Raw genomic sequence first — 16,223 nt, 5'->3', positions numbered from 1 at the left:
TCTTGGCTTCAATCAAATTTCCTCAAACTCAACTGCAACAAATCTGAAATCATCATCATTGGTCCAAAAACGCTCACCAAATCCACCCAAAACTTCATCCTCAATATTGATGGTCTCCCAGTATCCACGTCCCCTCACATCCGAAATCTTGGAATCATCTTTGATCAAACCCTCTCCTTCGACAAACACATCAAACACATCACAAAGACAGCCTTCTTCCACCTCAAAAACATTGCCCGTCTCCGTCCATGCCTCTCCTCCACAGCTGCAGAAACCCTCATCCACGCCTTCATCACCTCCCGTCTGGACTACTGCAACAGCCTCCTCTATGGCGCACCCTCAAAAATCATCAGTAAACTTCAATACATTCAAAACTCCGCTGCCCGTCTACTCACCCACACCCCGATCCGTGACCATATCACCCCCGTCCTTTACAAACTCCACTGGCTCCCCATCCCCCAGAGAATCCAGTACAAAATCCTCCTCATGACCTACAAAGCCCTCCATAACCTGGCCCCATCCTACCTGACCGACCTCCTCCACAGGCACACTCCCACCTGCACCCTCCGCTCTGCTGCTGTCAATCTCCTATCCCCCCACATCCGGACCAAACTCAGATCCTGGGGGGACAGGGCTTTCTCCATCGCTGCTCCCACCCTATGGAACTCACTACCTCAAACCGTCAGAGACTCCTCCACACTCACCACATTCAAAACATCACTGAAGTCTCACCTGTTCTGTACTGCCTTCAACCACTGAAGGTCACCCCACCTTCTGTCTCCTTTCTCTGTTCGTTTACTTATTTATCTATTTATTCACTTCCCTATGTTCTCTAAATCCCTGTAAAGCGTCTTTGAGTATATGAAAAGCGCTATATAAATGTAATGTATTATTATTATTATTATTATAAGGTTGCCCCCTCTACCCTCAAGCTCTGTGCCGTACAACTGGCATCTGTCTAGACGGACATTTTCAACCAGTCCCTGCAAACCTGCACTGTCCCTGCCTGCTTCAAAGTCTCCACTATTGTCCCTGTACCCAAAAAGACAAGGATTACCGGTCTCAAAGACTACAGGCCTGTCACACTGACCCACCTGAAAAATATCACAAACCCCCTGCTGGACCCTCTGCAGTTTGCATACCGGTCCAATAGATCAGTGGATGACGCAGTCTACCTAGGCCTGCACTTTATCCTCCAGCACCTAGATTGCCAGGGGACCTATGCAAGGATTTTGTTTGTGGACTTTAGCTCTGCATTCAACACCATTGTGCAGAGCTACTACACTCCAAACTCTCCCAGTTGACTGTGCCTGAACCCCTCTGTCAGTGGATCATCAACTTCCTGACAGACAGGAAGCAGCATGTGAGGCTGGGAAAGCACATCTCGGACCTGCAGACCCTCAGCATAGGAGCACCACAAGGCTGCGTACTCTCCCCTCTCCTTTACTCTCTCTACACCAATGACTGCACCTCCACAGACTCCTCTGTCAAGCTCCTCAATTTTGCGGATGACACAACCCTGATTGGACTGATCCAAGATGCGGAGGAATCTGCCTACAGACGGGAAGTGACACAGCTGGCATCCTGGTGCCTTCGCAACAACCTGGAGCTCAACGCTCTTTGGATAGTGGAATTGACAGTAGACTTTAGGAGAGCTCCCCCTCCCCTCTCCCCACTCACCATCAACAACACCACAGTCACATCTGTGGAGTCATTTAAGTTCCTTGGAACCATCATCTCCAGGGACCTTAAATGGGGGGCCACCATCGACCCCAGTGAAAAAGGCCCAACAGAGGATGTACTGCATGGGGCTGCTGAGAAAACGCAATCTGCCACAGGCAATGATGGTCAATTTCTATACTGCCATCGTAGAGTCATCTTCTCCATCATGGTCTGGTTTGGCTCACCCACCAAGCACAACATCCGGATGCTGCAGCTGATCATTTGATCAGTTGAGGTTGTTGGCTGGAACATTCCCCCATTGACGAACTGTAAATTACAAGGAAGTGAGCGGGCAAGATCATCTCTGACCCCTCTCACCCTGGCCACAAACTCTGAAGCACTTCCCTCTGGAAGGCAACTCCGGATTGTCAAAGCCACCACAGGCAGACATAAAAACAGCTTTTTTTCCACGAGCAGTAGCTCTACTCAATAGCCAAAACTCTGTAGCCCCCTTTTGCTCTGGTATTTTATTTCATGCACATGTTTAAACTATAATGTTTTGTTCTTAATGTTTTAATGTTTTATGTTTTATTCTTAATTGTTTATAGTATGTCGTGTTGTTACTTGCGAGCAAAGCACCAAGGCAAATTTCTTGTATGTTTACATACTTGGCTAATAACATTTATTCAATTCAATTCAATTCAATGTATTCAATTCATACAACTTCACATACCTCAAATTTGGTTTTAAGGATATCAAAAAAAGAGACTAACTGGAGGAACTCAATGGACCAGGCAACATCTGCAGAGAGAAATGGACAGTGGATGTTTCAGTTTAAAATTCTTCATCTGGATTATTTTTTGCTACAGATTCCAGCATCTGCAGTTTTTTGTGTTCTCTGCTTTTAAGTATGTTCACTGTTGCCATAGCCTCTTTAAAGAACAGCAATGGCTCACAAACAATACATTGATTACCGGTTTATTCTGTTGAATGAAATACCAGTTTATTCTGTTGGCAATGAAAGAAGAACCTCAAACTGAGCCATGACAATGAAGCATTCACTTGCATTTTAAACTGTGTTTACCTCAAGACCGAGCTGCACTTGTTATGCTGGCTTCAGTTAAGTCGTTTTTTACCATTAATAGATCAGCTCTCAATTAGAACTAATGGAAAGACCATCCCAGCATCCTTAGCACTAAGGAATGGGTGACGTTTCGGGTCGAGACTCTTCTTCAGACTGATGTCGGGGGTGGGACAAAGGAGCAGCACCTCATATTTCGCCTGGGCAGTTTGCGGCCCGGTGGTATGAACGTCGACTTCTCCAACTTCAGATAGCTCCTCTGTCCCTCCCTTCCCCTCCTCCTTCCCAGATCCCCCTCTATCTTCCTGTCTCCACCTATATCCTTCCTTTGTCCCACCCCCGACATCAGTCTGAAGAAGGGTCTCGACCCGAAACGTCACCCATTCCTTCTCTCCCGAGATGCTGCCTGACCTGCTGAGTTACTCCAGCATTTTGTGAATAAATCGATTTGTACCAGCATCTGCAGTTATTTTCTTATCCTTAGCACTAATGCTCACTGTTAAGAGTCTTCACTTGAAACTTTGGGAAGAAGTTTCATCTTTAGAATTACAAAATAGTGCTGTGGGGAAAGAGGTGATTCTACCCCTCACTGCCTCACCGTTGCTTGAAAAGATCTGGAATCGTGCATTAAAACTCTGAGAAGAATTTGCATAATTCTTCTCAAGAAGTGATGCAACAACATATCATCCACAGCAAGTTGCTTAAGAAAAAATGTCTTAGTTTTAAGTAGTCACACATTATAAAATTGCTGCAAAGTTCTTCTGCAGCAAGTGTAAATCTTTAAACTCAGCATCTTCACCATCACCATCAATATCAACAGTTGGTGTAGACCCCCCTCATGTGGCAGAACACCATTAGTGCAGTATACAGACATTAAATTACTGTATACAGTACTATAATGATGGTGAAAATGAAAACAATACCGTAGTGATAAGTTATTGAGAATCAATTTTTTAATTTAAATGTACAGTGTGATTTTAAGTACACAATACATATTAGCATGATGCTGTACTGCACGCTCAATGCTGAACTAATGATCAATGTTGGATTAGCATAAAATGGGTGGTTGATGGTTGGCATGGTCTCCATGGGCTGAAGAGACTGTCTCCATGCTGTATTGCCCTATGACTGTTATAGCATCAGATGTATTGCATCTCCTCATCTCAATGGTTCAATGGTGGAGGAGAATTACATCAGAAATTGTTTACCCTCAGTCAAGAGTTAAAGGATTTAACTCTGTCTGAATGAATATGTCAAGGAAGATTGGTAGATGGCACTGGATTTTGAAATTTCTGTCTCTTACAGTAGACATTAAATTTTCTTTTGGTGTTAGCAGATGGGGTGACTCATTTCCTGTAAAATAGATTTACCACTGCCACTCAACATAGTCCGTCCATTTTCCAGATATTTATCGCACTCCTGGTACAACAGATGATTTAAATTCCCCCATATTCTCTTCAACACACTTCAGATCGTATAATAATAATAATAATAATTTTATTTGTCATATGTAGGGTTGGCACAGGGTCAACGATACAATGAAATGTATTTGACAAGACAACGGGTCACATCAGCAGTAATATTCCAATGATAAATAAGATTAAAATGACATTAGTAAGGTAAAAGGACAATATTAAAATAATCAACATATATGATGTGAAACGTGTTTATGAGTTCAGACGCCTGATGGCCTGAAAGTAGACACTGTTCTATATTCACCTATATACAGGGGCAATTTACAGCAGCCAATTAACCTCCTAACCCACCCATCTTTGGGATGTGGGAAAATGATTAATTACTACTGCTCCAATTTACCGAGTGCAAAGGAGGCGGCAATAACATCCCACAGAATTCTCACTTTCTCTTTATTGTAACAAAATTACAAATTCCTCCTTTGTTCTTCTCCCCCCCCCCCCCCCTCATGGAAGTCCCCCCATGCCAGGTCCTCCTTTGTTCCTTCCCTCGGCACCGACATCTTCATTTCCATCCTCGTCCATTGGACGGCGCCATCATCAACCGCCGCACCGACCTCTCCACTAACACTGCCGGGTACTCTCCGGATGCCTCCCGTGGTGCCGAAGCAGGTCCCAGCCGCTGGCTCAGCTGAATGGCCACCAAAGATACTAGAGGAGCATGATAGACCACTCGACACTCAAAACCGTAGTAGGTCATGGGTAAATTTCAGCGCCATTTTAGTAAGCAGATTCTGTGTGCTAGATTGGGCAGTGTTCACAACTCTCTGTGATTTCTTCGTATATAAAATGTTTGCAAACAATTATTTTCGTTCAATCTTGGATAAGTTGATAGTTGACTTTTATAACTATTTCTTGAAAAGTTGCTGTTTCGTGATCTTTAAATTTGGATGTTACTGATTGAATATTTGCACTGGAGATCCACTCTGTCTGTATCAGACCAATTGATCATATTTAATGAACTGTTTGTTCTTTGCTTTCTCTGTTAATTTTAATTTCACCTCCACGTGCCGTATTTCTTTTTGTTTTATTTTTAAAAGTTATGGAAGCAGAGATTAGGCATTTGCAAACAATACTACTGTATCCACAATATAATTGAAAAGATATTTAACTTTATACTTAGAGCCAAGAAAAATTGAATTGGTGAATTAATTGGTTAAAAACCCTTGACAGCCACTAGAGAGGGAGAGAGGGAGAGAGGGAGGGGGAGAGAGAGAGAGAGAGAGAGAGAGAGAGAGAGAGAGAGAGAGAGAGAGAGAGAGAGAGAGAGAGAGAGAGAGAGAGAGAGAGAGAGAGAGAGAGAGAGAGAGAGAGAGAGAGAGAGAGAGAGAGAGAGAGAGAGAGAGAGAGAGAGAGAGAGAGAGAGAGAGAGATCGCTAAACAAATAATTAGAGGAAATCACAAGAAAGAAACAATATGTGTGTGTGTGTATATATATATATATATATATATATAGTGTAAGAAAATAACTGCAGATGCTGGTACAAATCAAAGGTATTTATTTCACAAAATGCTGGAGTAACTCAGCAGGTCAGGCAGCATCTCGGGAGAGAAGGAATGGGTGACTTTTCGGGTCAAGACCCTTCTTCAGACTGATGTTAGGGGGGTGGGACAAAGGAAGGATATAGATGGAGACAGGAAGATAGAGGGAGAACGGGGGAGGGGGAGGGGGAGAGAGGGACAGAGGAACTATCTAAAGTTGGAGAAGTCAATGTTTATACCGCTGGGCTGCAAGCTGCCCAAGCGAAATATGAGGTGCTGTTCCTCCAATTTCCGGTGGGCCTCACTATGGCACTGGAGGAGGCCTATGACAGAAAGGTCAGACTAACCTAGGAATTAACCTAGTAAACCTACGCTGCATGCCCTCAATAGCAAGAATATCCTTCCTCAAATTTGGAGACCAAAACTGCACACAGTACTCCAGGTGCGGTCTCACTAGGGCCCTGTACAACTGCAGAAGGACCTCTTTGCTCCTATACTCAACTCCTCTTGTTATGAATGCCAACATTCCATTGGCTTTCTTCACTGCCTGCTGTACCTGGATGCTTCCTTTCAGTGACTGATGCACTAAGACACCCAGATCACGTTGTACGTCCCCTTTTCCTAACTTGACACCATTCAAATCATAATCTGCCTTCCTATTCTTACCACCAAAGTGGATAACCTCACACTTATCCACACTGTCAGATGCTTTGATTTCTTCTTGTGACAATGTCTTTTTCAAACTGCTTGATGTATTGGATTCTGATCCTGAGCTCATCAAGGAAGATTTTACCACCTTTGATCACCTGGTCTCACATGACACTCAGCCATATTTTGTTTAATAATTCTCTTGGGCTGTTTTGACATATAGAAATATGTGGTTGTTAATCATTGATTATACATCGGACTGCCTTCATCAGTCACAAGTGTCTGTTCTGTTAATAATTCAGTTTCATTCACTTGGACACATGAGCATTGAATCCATGAGAGTCTGGAAGCATTTTGTTCCAAAATGGAAGTGGGCTCGCAGCTGTCAGTGGTGAGAAGCACAAATGTTGTACTGGATTCAGGCATCTGCCCAGCTGATATCATTATAGAAGGGGACAAGATTGTGGGCATTCACACTGAGTTAACCCCAGCTCATCAGCTGTGCAATCAACAGGTGAGCATGACACATATTTTCTAGTTTGACATTAACTATGTGAAAATAATACTTTCCCACTTTTCATGAAAAACCTGAATGGTTCACTAATATCCTTCTGGTGGCTTCAAGGCTCAATGCCTTGGGTCACAATGATCTCTATTCCCACACAACTGCACCAATTTTAGCTGGGCTTCTGGGTGAAAAATCCCATTGGTCAGTTCATTATGAGGCATGGGATCTAAGTTAAGTCTTGTGCCATATTTACACAACTCTGCACCACCCCCAGTAGGTCGGAATGGCATGAAAGTTGGTGGGAGGGAGCAGGAAAATGATCTGTTCATTCATGCCACTAAAAAGTGAAGGTCTTTGGCCAAGTAATCAGAGCCAATGTCTAGGAAGGAACTGCAGATTCTGGTTTAAACCGAAGATAGACACAAAATGCTGGAGCAACTCAGCGGGACAAGCAGCATCTCTGGAGAGAAAGAATAGGTGACATTTTGGGTTGAGACCCTTCTTCAGACTGATGTCAGGAGAGAGGGAGATACATAGATAAGGAAATGTAAATTGTGAAGGCAGGACAAAGGGAATGGAGAACAATGGAAATGTAGAATAGATTATTGTTAGCTGGGAGAGGTAACAACAAATGTAGTCAGAGACAGTAAGACTGGTCGGAGAACTTTGAAAGGGGATGGATGGGAAGAGAGGGTAAGCAAGGGTTATTTGAAGTTAGAGAAGTCAATGTTCATACCGCTGGGGTGTAAGCTGCCCAAGCGAAATATGAGGTGCTGTTCCTCCAATTTGCGCTGGATCTCACTCTGACAATGGAGGAGGCCCAGGATAGAATGGTCAGTGTATGAAATGGAGGGTGAATTAAAGTGTCCTGCAACTGGGTGATCAGGTATGCCAATTGCAGCCATCAACAGGAAGACAAAACCCACAGGCCAACTTTCTGTGATGGGCTTGGAGAACCTATGCTTGGGAAAAGAATCACTTGCCTGACCCCTGTCTGCCCTGATCCCACTTACAACCAGCTTCTCCTAGCAAATCTGAGTTATCCACACTTATAATCCTGGGAGATAAGTTTATCTCATGCTGCTCATGATATTGTTGGGCTGGAAATTCTGCATCCGTGTCAGGCTATCTTCCAGGCAATATTTTACCCATCGAGTAGCAATAACGAGTATGCTTAATAAGACATGACTTGTTATAGACACAAAAAGCTGGAGCAACTCAGCGGGTCAGACAGCATCTCTGGAGAAAAGGAATAGTGACATTTCGGGACGAGACCCTTCTTCAGATCTGTTATTTTGATTACCTGTTTGCACTGGTTAGGTTTGTTTCTATTCTTATTTGCCCCCATCTGGCCCATATCACTCTAAATCTTTCCTATCAATGAACCTCTCCAAATGTCATTTAAATGTATTTATTGTCATACACCCACCACCCTTAGGGTGAATAAAATGTCCCTCGGGTTCTATTAAATCCTTCTCCTCTCACCTTAAATATATGCCTTCTCGTTCCCTTCTTGGGGAGACTGCATTCACCCTATCTATTCTGCTTACGATTTTACACACCTCTATAAAATCACTCCTCAGCCTCCTGTGCTCCAAGGAATAAAGTCCTAACCTACCCAACCTCTTCCTATAGTTCAGGCCCTCATCCTGACAACATGTACGTAAATCTTCTCTGAACTCTTCCCAGTTTAATGGCATCTTTCCTAATAACAGGATAACTAAAACAGCGCAATACTCAAGGAACTCAAGGAATACAAGGAATTGCAGAAACTTGTTTACAAAAAAATGACACAAAGTGCTGGAATAACTCAGTGGGCCAGGCAGCATCTATGGACAACATGGATAGGTGATGTTTTGGGTTGATACTTCTCCAATACTCCAAATCTTGTATAGCTGTATTATAACATCCCTACTTCCATACTTAATACCCTGACTGATGGAAGCCAGTGTGCCAAAAGCTTTCTTCATCTCCATATATTCCTGCGACACCACTTTCAGGAAACTATGTACATACCCTTGGGGCCCTCTGCCCTATTGTGAGTTTTGGGCTCCATGTGTGAGGAAGGATGTGCTGTCTTTGGAGAGGGTCCAGAGGAGGTTTATGAGAATGATCCCAGGAATGATTGGGTTAACATATGATGAACGGTTGATGGCACTGTGCCTGTACTAGCTGCAGGTTAGAAGGTAGAGAAGGGACCTCATCGAAACATTCTGAATAGTGAGAGGCCTGGATAGAGTAAATGTGGCGAGGATGTTTCCATTCGTGGGATAATTTAGGACCAGAGGCCATTGCAGACACCACTGCAGGGCATTTGTTCCATTAGCCACTGATCAACTGGAGAATTTCATTGGGCCACTGAGACACCACGATGTTTTTTCAAATGAGGAGTTCGGAGTATAGTAGTTGTTTAGGCTTCCTTGATGGTACTTTGTCATTCTGCAGCAGCATCGAGGTTTCTGGCTCCAATGGAAGTTCTCGTCTCCATTATCAGGCTTCACTGATGGAGAGAATGCAAACACTAAGACAATCAAAGATCCAACTCGAAGCAGACTCCAACCCCTCCTCAATCCATATACTTTCAGCAGATTCTGTTGTGCACAAAGCACCTGGTTTGGCCGATCAGTGGAACAGAAAGGTCATCAACATTAATTCCATTGCTCTTTCCACAGATGCTGCCTGGTCAACTGTATTTCCACCATTTTATTTTTATCTCAGATTTATAGTCACAAGAGCAGCACCACTATGTGATCTCATCTTCCAGCAGAAGGCAGCAGAGGTCTATTTATTCCAGCTGTTATGAACAGTGCCCGCAAACCTCATACATGCTAACTTTCTGCTTCCTCATTCTCTTTATCTGCTGCCACATCTTATGTCCCTTTTGCCATCTCCAGCACATCCAGGGACCAAATGAGCTGTAGGGCTAAAAGGATCTTGCCAGGACAACCATTTACATGTAAAATATTTCAGTGAATTCACCTTAGCTTTCCAAGTGTCATTTCCAATTGGATTTATTCTTTTCTCAGCTCTCAATCCACTTGGTTTTAACATCATTTCAATAACATTTATTTTAAATAGTAATTTTATTATAATAAGCATCCAAAAACATTCCACTGTAACTTAAGTTTGAGCCACTTGTATCAACCAGTTGTCATGGTTGATACAACACAGAAACAGACCCTTTGGTCCACTAATCTTTGCTGAGCATCATCTACCCTTTTAGCACAGTGGTTTATATGATAAGAAAGTTGGTAAAAGGGATTTCAGAAATAGAAACGTCGGTTGGCCATTTGATCTTTTGAGCCTGGTCCATCATTTGTCAAAATTATTGCTGACCTTCTACCTCAGCACCATTTTCCTGCACAGACCCTGCAGCCTTTTCTTCCCACAGCACAGAAACAGGTGCTTTGCCCCACCATGTGGTGAAAGAGCTGGAGCAGCAGGGGTTCAGGGAGAGAATCCCAAAGCCTAAAATACAAACAGGTGAAGTAACCAACAGGCATTTCCTAACAGAATAAAGTCCATGTATGTTGAGAGTTAGTTCATTTGCCCCCCTCGAGCCTCCAGTTTATGGGCCTGTTTGAATAAACCTTGCAACATGTGTACAAGAGAAAAAGCTGGACTAGGTGTTTGAATGAGGTCATTAACAATATTGCCTATTGGAGTTTTTGGAGAAAAGGGAAAATGAGAAAAACACATAGTATTTTATATATTCATTGTCTACTGCTGAAACCCCTCTAGAAATTCCTGCGAGTTGTGTTTGATAGGTAATCCGTTGACCAATGGTGTCAGCAGTATAAATCAGTACAGGTAACATTGCAGCGAAACTTAGTGCTAACTTCATCTGACACTACCTAATACTCATTCCAGGAACAGTGATCAAGAGCCTAAACCTATTAAAAAATCTGATATTACTAAATACTGAATTTATTGTTGTCAGATGATTCACTTGTTTAAATCTTATTCAATAAGTGTGTCTGGTGTCCTCCTCTTGCTCAACGGTATTGCTTCTGGTGGATATTGCTTCTGGTGGATATCACTAATCTCATCTAAATTCACAATGCTCAGTACTGTCACATATAGCATAATCAACAGTTTGCTCAGCTTGTAGCAACAATAACTGTTTGAATGTTTGGTTTAAATTCCTTCCAGCATAACAGCACATAAAGCAAGGACAGTTGTGAGAAAAAGGTGTATTGCCACACAGTGACCAGCGCCTGCTACCCCTCCAACGGGTTGTAAAGGATCCAATTTAAAGAGGACCGTGCTGTTTGTGCATATGCATTGGTGTGACTGTAGTTCATTAATAATTCAACAGCCATAATAAGCTTGAACATCTTGAAGATGCATTACCAACAAAAAGACATCCCATTTTTTTCACAATAAACAACTAAATGTAGAATACATGAGAAATAAAAAGGGAATCTTGCTTTCATGAGGTTCCAGAGGGCTCTTACAGACACTGGAAGCACGACAGGTAACCAAGGCATCTCTGCATGGTCTCCCGCACAATTACCTCCAAGTCACATCCCATCCTGATTTAGAAGCACAGCTCCTCCCCAGGCTATAGTAGTAAGAAAATACTGCTTTCAAAACTGTTAATTAGGTGTATATATGGTTGTTAGGTGTATATATGGTTAATTTGTACAAAACTGCGATGATTTTGTAGGTTTTCTTACTTTATGCTTCAGTGCGTGAGCAAGATAGTGACTGAATAACAAGCATTTTTTATTGTTCTTTGTTTTGGAGGGGGGGTGGAGAATGAAATGAAACATATGATTTCTATAACTATCAAGAGATTTCTGAATGAGTCACGGTTCATCTCTGAGGCTAGAATATTTGTTGTGGTTAAAGTTTGATGCATGTTAAGGACAGCGTTTTCTATTTCAATCTGTTTCAGTGTCGCACCGAACATGTTCTCTTACCCAAGAAGGGTCTCGACCCGAAACATCACCCATTCCTTCTCTCCAGAGATGCTGCCTGACACGCTGAGTTACTCCAGCATTTTGTGATATGTTCCCTTACCCGATTGCAGACATGCTCGCTGCTTTTTGTCTGAAATATTGAAATTAACGAAAATGTTGCCATTAATTCGCACTTCAGAATTAAGTTGGGGAGCGGGGCGATCCTGTGACACGGATATGTTTTCATTTTTCGCCGGAGGGGCAAGGAAATCCAGCGAAGTGTTCGGACCCACAAACTCAGTGACATCAGTCTGAGCCGCCCGCCCCTTTAACACACTCTCTGGCACAATGTTCACATCTGCACATTCACAACTGAAACTGTTGGCCCGATGCACAGTTCCTAGGGTAGGTTTTCCTCTTCACTCGATCTTTGCTGCGGATTCTCGGGGTTGTGTGTAGTTTCCAAGCTCAGTAACTGTTAAGTTCTCCGAGGCCGCTGCTACTCAGAGTCTCTGATCCCTGGATTCGGATTTGTCTCATCTTTTTCTGACATGACTGTCATTTTAAACAGCCCAACACCTGATACAGACTCTAGTTGTGTAGGAAGGAACTGCAGATGTTGGTTTAAACTGAAGATACACACAACAAGCTGAAGTAACTCAGCGGTTCAGTCAGACAACATCTCTGAAGAAAAAGGAATAGGTGACGTGTCAGGTCGAGACCCGCCTTCAAACACTAGTGGTATCAACAACTCACAGTGTGTCTGAAATATAACTTATTTACTTGTTCATTTAAAATAAATTATATTTCAGACATACTGTGAGTTGTTGATGCCACAACTAGAGTCTGAAGACGGGTCTCGACCCGACACCTATTCCTTTTCTTCAGTGATGTTATCTGACCGAACCACTGAGTTATTTCAGCTTGTTGTGTCCATCTTTGGTTTAAACCCATAACTGCAGTTGTGAATGTGCAGATGTGAACATTGTGCCGGAGAGTGTGTTAAAGAGACGGGCGGCTCAGACTGATGTCACTGGGTTTGTGGATCCGAACACCGCTGGATTTCCTTGCCCCTCCGGCGAAAAATGAAAACATATCCGCGTCACGGGATCGACCCGCTCCCCAACTTAATTCTGAACTGCGAATTAACGGCAACATTTTCATTAATTTCAATATTTCAGACAAAATGCAGCGAACATGTCTGCAATCGGGTAAGAGAACACGTTCTGTACAGCACTGAAACAGGTTGAAATAGAAAACGCTGTCCTTAACATGCATCAAACTTTAACCACAACAAATATTCTAGCCTCAGAGATGAACTGTGACTCATTCAGAAATCTCTTGATAGTTATAGAAATCATACATTTCATTTCATTCTCCAACCCCCCTTCAAAACAAAGAACAATAAAAAATGCTTGTTATTCAGTCACTATCTTGCTCACGCACTGAAGCATAAAGCAATAAAAACTACAAAATCATCGTATTTTTGTACAAATTGACCACATATATATACACCTAATTAACAGTTTTGAAAGCAGTATTTTCTTACTTCTACAAATCAAAACTGGGAAATACAGATGAAACGAAGGTTTGTTTACACACAGATCAGCTGGCGGGCGAGAATGTTTTGCCCCTGACACCTATGACCTGCGCATGCTCATTCAAAATACCGAACTCGTTTATTGCCCATAAAGTAACTGAAGATACTGTATGTCGCTTCAGAATGTGGAAAACAATTATATTTCTCTGTGGTATGTGGTAACAAAATAAAGGAAGAGATTTTAAGATTAAAACTACAGGTAAGTATGGCAGGATCACACAATGAGTTTCACTGAATTTATTTAGCCTGGATTATAAATGAGCAGCATGCACATTTAGCGAATAAATGCTTAACATTTTAATATGCCACCACCCTTAATTTTAAAGTGAAAGTTGTCTTTAAAAGGTTATTGTCCCTTTATCTATTAATAGCAGAAAGTGAAATGCTAATGTTCCTGATATTTATTATGTTTCATTGACTTTTATTGTATAGTGAGATACAGCTTTTCATCGCACCTCACAAGTCCACGCAAGTACAGTTAGTCTTAGAATAAAGTTCATCTGCACAACCCCAGGTTTTATTATGTTTAAAACTTCCTTATCATTAATCTTGAAATCTAAAAAATTCTGAGGGCTGCAACTTGAATATACTGGACCTTATGCCAATTGTTCAATCTGATGAACTGGCTTTGACCTCATATAATGAACCAGACCAAGTGGACCCGTTGGGCCCATTCCTCATAGGGTTTCCATTGTGACCTGGGAAAATCGTGTTTTTTCTTTAAAATAAATTGCTTCTTTTAAAAAATAAAATGAATCTCAATGAATGGAAGTTACATATATATTGCTAAATAGCACAATGTTTATTGCTGTAAAGGTGTAGAGACATAAATTCACCATGCATAGATAGTTTTTTTCCATTATTGTCTTATGAACCCCAAACTAATCTCAAACATTTCCAAAGCGGTCCACCATAATTTCAGAGGATTTTTGGATTTAAGAGACCAAATGGTTAATGACTAATTATACCGTTCCTACATGTTATTTACCTGGTCTAATCTCTGTCAATTATTATCTTTCTGCAGATGCTAGATGTTGGTGACCTTGTGGTAATGCCCGGTGTGGTTGACAGTCACGTCCATGTCAACGAACCTGGACGCACGGACTGGGAAGGTTATTGGACAGCGACGAGGGCAGCAGCAGCCGGAGGAATAACAACACTTATTGACATGCCACTGTAAGGAACCAAATGTGAATACTTAAAATAACAATCTCCTTGCTGTATCAGTATAGCAGGCTCATCCATCACCCTCAATTTGTTACTGTGTTGAACTTGTGCTTAAAACTGCAAAATGTACTTGCCTTCTGCCGAACTCACATACAGTTACTGTGTTAGACTAGAAACTTCAAATTTATAGAATGTTAGTCTACCTGATCCCACATTGTATTGAAGATAGACACAAAAAGCTGGAGTAACTCAGCGGGACAGGAAGCATCTCTGGAGAGAAGGAATGGGTGACGTTTCGGGTCGAGACCCCGTATTACTTGATTGCTTCTCATGATTGTTATTACTAAATTATAAAAAGATCCTACACATCCAAAACTCCGTAAACCCAAATTATTTGTTATTGCGCTAGACAAGTACTTGAACCCACATGTAATTATTTAATTAAAATGTTGCTTAAACACACATTGTGTTGCTGTGTTGTCAAGTCCTTGAACACACTTTCTGTTAAACTAGTTCCTGAACATCCAAAATTGGTTGAATTACTGTGGTCGTGGCAATGTACTAGTTCCTGCAAATCTGCAATCTGTAGGCTTTGTGTTGAAATCTAATAGTATTTTAGTTTTTTTATGTCTGAACCACTCTAGTGTCTAGGAAGGAAATGCAGATGCAGGTTTACACCAAAGATAGACACAAAATGCTGGAGTAACTCAGCGGAGCAGGCAGGTGTCCCGCAAGCGGCACGGTAGCGCAGCGGTAGAGTTGCTGCTTTACAGCGAATGCTGCGCCGGAGACTCAGGTTCGATCCTGACTACGGGTGCTGCACTGTAAGGAGTTTGTACGTTCTCCCCGTGACCTGCGTGGGTTTTCTCCGAGATCTTCGGTTTCCTCCCACACTCCAAAGACGTACAGGTATGTAGGTTAATTGGCTGGGTAAATGTAAAAATTGTCCCTAGTGGGTGTAGGATAGTGTTAATGTACGGGGATCACTGGGCGGCACGGACTTGGAAGGCCGAAAAGGCCTGTTTCCGGCTGTATATATATGATATGATATGATAAGACAAGTGTCTTGCTATGTCAGATTGGTGTGTTCATCTTAATATTTATAATTACAAAAATGCGTTTAACTGTCTGAAGCCAAACATTTAGAATTAAATCACCATTTTTTCAGAAAGCTCTTTCAGGGAGGAGCTCAATTCTCCCCAACTCATCTTCATTCCTGTGATTTCAAGGGCAGGGGTCTGTGCAGACAGACATGTCTGTGCCCAGTACAGTCCGCCCTCAGTGGTAATTGGTAAGATGCCACGGTGACAATGGCGCCACCTAGTGGACCCATAGAGATGCAGTACAGAAAAGCCCTTCAGCCCACCGAATTCCAACAGCCACCCATTTGCACTAAGCTTACATGAATCTTATTTTACATTCCCACCTGGAGCATCTCACTGAACAACACAGTGGTAGCATCTTCATCAGTGCATTTACTTTGTTAGGCATTGAAAAGATTTGGCATGTTTCAACAAGGATTCTCTCAAAGTTCTACAGATGTGCTGTAGAAAGTATTCAGACGGGTTGCATCTTAGCCTGGTATGGCAACACTCTGCCTGTATCTGCAGAGTGGTCAACAACAGTTCAGTCCTCCAGTCCATCTCAGGCTTGCCACTTCCTTCTGTCCAGTCCATCTTCATGGTGCATTGCATCAGAA

The 16,223-nt window shown here is 42.3% G+C and overlaps 1 protein-coding gene across 4 annotated transcripts in view; it reads left to right on the top strand.

The window, feature by feature from the left end:
* The first annotated feature begins 6,686 nt into the window (after window positions 1-6,686).
* The window catches only part of LOC144599602 (allantoinase, mitochondrial), a 40,386-nt gene continuing 30,849 nt past the window's right edge, over window positions 6,687-16,223 (top strand). The window contains exons 1-2 of one of the 4 annotated variants that reach the window (XM_078410674.1): window positions 6,687-6,859; window positions 14,382-14,533. In XM_078410674.1, coding sequence (XP_078266800.1) covers window positions 6,710-6,859; window positions 14,382-14,533 — 302 coding nt within the window. In that variant the 5' untranslated portion in view covers window positions 6,687-6,709. Of the gene's footprint in view, window positions 6,860-12,759; window positions 12,969-14,381; window positions 14,534-16,223 lie in introns of those variants that run through there. The other 3 variants (XM_078410675.1, XM_078410672.1, XM_078410673.1) reach the window with 3 other exon arrangements.

This window comes from Rhinoraja longicauda, chromosome 13, assembly GCF_053455715.1.
Source record: "Rhinoraja longicauda isolate Sanriku21f chromosome 13, sRhiLon1.1, whole genome shotgun sequence".
Taxonomy (NCBI): Eukaryota; Metazoa; Chordata; class Chondrichthyes; order Rajiformes; family Arhynchobatidae; genus Rhinoraja; species Rhinoraja longicauda.
Note: the sequence above shows the minus strand (reverse complement) of the source record. Positions and strands in the feature narration are given on the sequence as shown.